Raw genomic sequence first — 5,214 nt, 5'->3', positions numbered from 1 at the left:
TCTTTAATCTCCATCCCGTATTGTATTTAAATAATAAGGTAGAATAAATATAGCTATATATGTACAGTTTATGTTATGTCTATTATATTATCAAATTAGCCCAATTTGCTGTGTGCTATGCGACTTCTATGAGGGACATGAAATAACTCATGTTTATATACCGACTCTGATGTGATTCATTTTGGTTACAAATATTTTTACCCATGTGGTGAGTTCCTGTTTTTGATCCAAGAGGATTCACTACTTCAAATCCATCATAGTAAAACAACAATTGAATGGTTTTAATGTTTATAGAAAATAGAGGGTGGTGTTGTCCGTATGAGCCATCCATGATGTTTTCATACATTAAAGTTTTCATACTTGGTGTTTTGCAGGTTGAAATTTGTAGCTATAAAGTTTAAACAAAGCATAGTGAATATCAATAAACTAATTGGAGGGCGAGCCTCACAAACAAACACTGACATCTTTCTCAATGAAACATGCAATTTTTTATATAAAATGTACAAACATTTACTTACGTTTTGATACAGTGAAGAATTTTGAAGCAAAGTTTGCAGTAGTTCCACTAAAGGAACATACTGCAAGCTGTGACTGACATGACCCTGCCTAATTCCACTTCTAGGCTCTTCGAACAATAGAACCTTTCTTGGCATCTAAATTATTGAAATATTTGTGTTGTTTAAATATATATACATTTCAAAAAGATAGACCATACCACAAAGCAAGGAAGCAACTTGTTCCGCTGTAATTGAGTTTCAATACCATGAAAAGGATTTGCTAGTCCCATTCCGATTACAAACACATTCTCAATTTCTGGAGTCACTTCTACATTTGATTTTATTCCACCAATAACACATCTAACAGTATGTTCCAACAAAGTTTCAGCCCAGTTTTTAACTTGCAACAAAGCTGTCTCTGGCATTTTGCAATCAGCCTTGAGCTTGGTCAGAGATAAAGCCATTTGGGCTTTTATATCTGACAAATTTTGCAAAGTGTAATTGAAAATTTGAACATCTGTATCACTTGAAGCTGGTTCAGTTTTACCACCAGGTGTACATGAATAAGAACAATCCGCATCCACATTATCTTCGCAGTCATCATACACTGAAACGGTACAATCTGTTGTAACGTTTTCGTTAAGATTTTTGTACCAGCTTTGCGGCACTCTCCATTCTTTTCCATGGTGCCATTTCCGTATGTGCTTCCGCAGAGAATGTTTATCATTTAAATGTGCTGAACAGTTGTCAATGTTACACTTAAAATGTACATGTCCGTGGGTGGCGTGATTTTTGTTGACATGTCTCTTAACGGATAATAGACTTTTCAAAATCGCCTCACAAAATTTACATTGATAGGATTGCACTTTCGGCATATTACCGCCTTGTAAATGGATGCAAATCACTTTTTCAAACTCGTAAGAATGAACTCGGTCCGTCGCCATTTATGAAAAACGACGCAATGGCGTCTGCGAAGTCTATGTTTGCGCGCCCGCTCATTGGTTGACGTACTGCGAAGTGTATGTTTGCGCCCGCTGATTGGTTGAAGCTACAGTCTGACGTAATAAATCTCAATGGCGCGAAAACCATCATTTTGCTTGGCGTGCAGCAAAGTGAGGAAGCAAGAATATTGCGGGAATGCAGGGTTGTTTTTTCTTTTTTAGATAGGGCAAGAGGTACAGTAGTTAATAAATATTTAATAATAATGAATCTGTCTGTGGAGGAAACTATACTGGAAACCCGGAGCGTTTTAAATGAATTATCAGTACCTAACGAGCAAGCTGATGCTCTTTGCTATTTACTAAAAGGTGTGTGCAAGTTTAGTGTTTATAAAGTATGTTTTAGCTAAACACCGTTGTTTATTTGTAGAAAACCAAGTGGATTCAAACATTATTGTACAGACAGAGTTTGACACCTTGAAAAAGGCGTTTCCATCCATACCATTGGGGCATTTATTGAAATTGGTAAATCATTTTAAACATAAACCATCCACATTGTTAGAAGTTGAAAGTGATGCAGATACAATTCCAATATCTGAATCTGACACAAGTTTTGACGAGTCAAGTTGCAGTATTGACAGTTTAGATACTTTGGTTGATTCCCCTTCGATACCTAGTTTATCCAGGCCAGTGCCTAGAGAATTTCCAGCTAGTTCTTTTCATTTTAATTATCATGCCCGGGAAGTTATTCGCACTGGTATTATAACTGAAACAGGAAAAAGAGAAATTACCACATCAATCATAAATGCATTAAAGGAGTATGAAAGGTAAATAATGACTGAATTGTGGCAATGCAATGAAATTAGTTTAAAGCAAATCTATTGAACTTTTGCAGATTTCCCACACCAACGTTAAGAAAAATGGCAGTGTCAACATTTGTGCAAATAGGAAAAGCATCATTGGGATTAAGTCGAGCTGAAGCAATGGTTAGTAGTTTGCAAACAAAAATGTAAATATTGTTTTTCTGTCAAAGTGGATTGGGATATATGCATGTTTTTACTATATGCTAATCTTTAAAGCTGTTTTAAAATATTACTATTGCATTATCTTTTAATGTTGCTTTAGTGTGACAAAAATGTGCTTTTTTGTCAAGTAATGTGGACCATACATTCCCAACAGAACTTTTGGTTGCGTAAGGTGACACAGAAGTTGAATACTCAGGCTAAGCAGCAGAGAAAATTGTCAGAACAACCAACATCATCTAAACGATCCTACAACAATACATCTGGTGTCGCCAACACCAGTGTTATAAAACGAAAAAAGACTACTGCATTTTGTGGGGATTCTGAGGAAGATATAAATATATCCAAAGAGGTATTTTACCAACTTTGCACATTTTAACTACACTGTTAGAAATTTTTACTGTAAAAGTCACTGGCAGTAGTTTTTACGTGTGGCACATAAAAATACGTGTATTTTTTTAGTAAAATAAAACCATAAAAGTAACTGTTAAATTTACGTTTTCCCGTAGAAAATACGTTTAAAATCACCCTAAATTTCGTTGTAAAAACCAACCAAAACTGGAAGTCTACGTATATATATATATTTACAGTAAAATTAACAGTTAGTCACATACTTTTTACGTGAGTCACCGTTAATTTTACGTGTAAAATCGCTGTTATTCGCAAAGTACTGTTAATAATACAGTACTTTGCGAATAACAGTACTTTGCGAATAACAGCGATTTTCGTTAAACCGTATTAATAATTTTCGTTAAACCGTATTCAAATTCGAAAATTTACATATACATTTACAGTAGAACTGAAAATTTACGTGTAGTTTTACAGTACATTTTACTGAAAAACAGTAGTGACTACGCGTAATTTTTACGTCACTTATTGTAAAATTTACCCTCAAACTACCTGTTGATTCTGCTAAATACTGGTAGGTTCACAGTAATTTTTACTGGACTAACAGTATTATGTACTGCTAAACCAGTAGACTTTACTGCCAAAACAACAGTAAGACACATTTTATACTGTTGAAATTACAGTATTTTGTTACAAAAAAAACATCCAAGCTAATCAGAACTCTAAAAACTTGACTGCTAACAATAAATTTCCTCTCCTTACATTCGAATGTCTTCGCTTGAACTACAATTCCCGCCTTTAACCACGAGAGAATCACGTGGCTAAACCAGACGTTTCTATTGGTTGGTTCAATTTTTAACATAAAATTTAGGGTATTTACATGCTGACATACAAAACGCGTAATTTTTGAGTTTCGTATGACGTTACCTAAAATATTACTGTTAAATTAACAGGTAATTTTACGGATATTTCTAACATTGTCAACTTTTCTGTACGGTTTGTTTTTAGATTATGAAGGAGGAATTTGCCAAGCCTTCGATTCATCGAAACAAAAAAATGATTTCAAATAAAATGCAACAAACCTGTTGTTTTCGCCATAAGTTCATTGTTGACAACAACCCCACTGCTAAACTTGTTTTTGCAGATTGGCCTGCTCTAAAGGTTTATGATGAGGTAAATGTGCAGCGTGTTGAAAATATTTGCATGTTAACAGGTTTTTTTTAGATAGTTTGGGAATTCGAGCGGCTGCAACCAAATGTTTGTGCAAGTGACTACCAGATCCGGAAGCTTGGAGTGGAAATAATGAAATCCGTACTTGATCACACCATGAAAAAGCAACAAAAAAGTTTATCTGTGCAAAAGATTTTGGAGACTTTACCATTGGATGGCAACTTTGAAGAAAATGAAGGTAAACGTTCGTTTATTAGAGTGGATTTGATTTAAATGGGGTTTTAACTGTGTTTCATTTTCAATCCCGTTGTGATTTGTTAATGCAAAAACTGAGATTAAATTATAACACAATTGCCCTATTTATAAAATGATTAAATGCATGTGTTTTTTACAGATTTAGTTTTTGTTACTGGATTGCAGCTCCTCTTCTGTGCCCTAAAATGCAACACGAAAAGAAAGTACAATCAACATTGTTATTTGGTTGACTTTTATCCGGTAAGTCAAAAGGCATAAAATAGTTTAGTATTTTTAAAGCTTATAAGAAGTTTTTATTACAGGTTAATACAACAGTGTCAGAAATTGCAGGTGGTATACCTGACCGCTTGCAGCCATTTTTGCCGTCTATGGCACCGCAGCACAGCATCATAAAATTACTTTATTTTTGGATAAATCACCGATTTTGGATGTAGACAACATCTTCAATGGCATTATTGCTATAATGGCATATCATTATGTTTTAAATTATGAATACTGTCATCATGTAAAGAAAGTAATGCAGTTTCTTCAAGTATACCTATTTAAACTACCTATACAAAAACCTGATGCTCTTTGTGACAGTGTACTAGAATTGGCCCTCATGCTTAAGTGTTAATGATTCAAGCTATTTCTGCCTGCAATTTCTATTGTTCTCCCATTAAGTGATACTGTTTTTCTTTTATTTATAAGTAACCCAGTGGTCTCCAACCTTTTTTTAAGACAAGTTTAACCCCAAGGAAAAAATATCAAAATTTTATGTCATGCTACTTAAAATACCAAACCCAATAACACTAGAATGCATATTAGGCGCAGCGTCTACAATACGTTCTGTATCCTTTAGCGCTAATGACTATGACAATAGTCAATGCATCAATTGGTTTGATGTAATCTGAATGTTAATCAAAAAGCCAATTTAATTGGTATTATAACGCAACAGACAATAGGTTATCGGATTTGGTGTTACATTAAAGCTAAAATGGTAAA

General features: G+C 34.2%; 2 protein-coding genes across 2 annotated transcripts; one reads left to right on the top strand and one right to left on the bottom strand.

Moving 5' to 3' along the window:
• LOC108950651 lies at positions 1-1,446 on the bottom strand. The gene is made up of 3 exons (XM_018816679.2): positions 716-1,446; positions 519-653; positions 1-388 (listed from the first exon to the last, which is right to left on the bottom strand). The coding sequence occupies exons 1-3, from the start codon at positions 1,439-1,441 to the stop codon at positions 116-118; spliced, it is 1,134 nt and encodes a 377-aa protein (XP_018672224.2). The 5' UTR covers positions 1,442-1,446; the 3' UTR covers positions 1-115.
• A 63-nt stretch (positions 1,447-1,509) lies between these two features.
• On the top strand, positions 1,510-5,192 carry LOC104265813. Its single transcript, XM_026839623.1, has 8 exons — positions 1,510-1,804; positions 1,866-2,262; positions 2,331-2,421; positions 2,615-2,809; positions 3,814-3,978; positions 4,030-4,213; positions 4,370-4,470; positions 4,533-5,192. Exons 1-8 carry the CDS (start codon positions 1,519-1,521, stop codon positions 4,662-4,664), a joined length of 1,551 nt encoding a protein of 516 aa, XP_026695424.1. The 5' UTR covers positions 1,510-1,518; the 3' UTR covers positions 4,665-5,192.
• The last annotated feature ends 22 nt before the right edge of the window (positions 5,193-5,214 follow it).

The sequence above is a fragment of the Ciona intestinalis genome, unplaced genomic scaffold (assembly GCF_000224145.3).
Source record: "Ciona intestinalis unplaced genomic scaffold, KH HT000516.1, whole genome shotgun sequence".
NCBI classification, from domain to species: domain Eukaryota; kingdom Metazoa; phylum Chordata; class Ascidiacea; order Phlebobranchia; family Cionidae; genus Ciona; species Ciona intestinalis.
The sequence above is the reverse complement of the archived record's forward strand: the minus strand, read 5'-3'. Positions and strand labels throughout refer to the sequence as shown.

Bases quoted from the DNA above. Each gene is read 5' to 3' on its own strand.
- LOC108950651 (XM_018816679.2), bottom strand. From the start codon at position 1,441: ATGGCGACGGACCGAGTTCATTCTTACGAGTTTGAAAAAGTGATTTGC. The intron at 654-715 runs GTATGGTCTATC...TCAATAATTTAG, and splicing joins AGTTGCTTCCTTGCTTTGTG to ATGCCAAGAAAGGTTCTATT. The intron at 389-518 runs GTAAGTAAATGT...TAAACTTTATAG, and splicing joins ATTCTTCACTGTATCAAAAC to CTACAAATTTCAACCTGCAA.
- LOC104265813 (XM_026839623.1), top strand. From the start codon at position 1,519: ATGTTTGCGCCCGCTGATTGGTTGAAGCTACAGTCTGACGTAATAAAT. The intron at 1,805-1,865 runs GTGTGTGCAAGT...GTTTATTTGTAG, and splicing joins TCTTTGCTATTTACTAAAAG to AAAACCAAGTGGATTCAAAC. The intron at 2,422-2,614 runs GTTAGTAGTTTG...CATTCCCAACAG, and splicing joins TAAGTCGAGCTGAAGCAATG to AACTTTTGGTTGCGTAAGGT.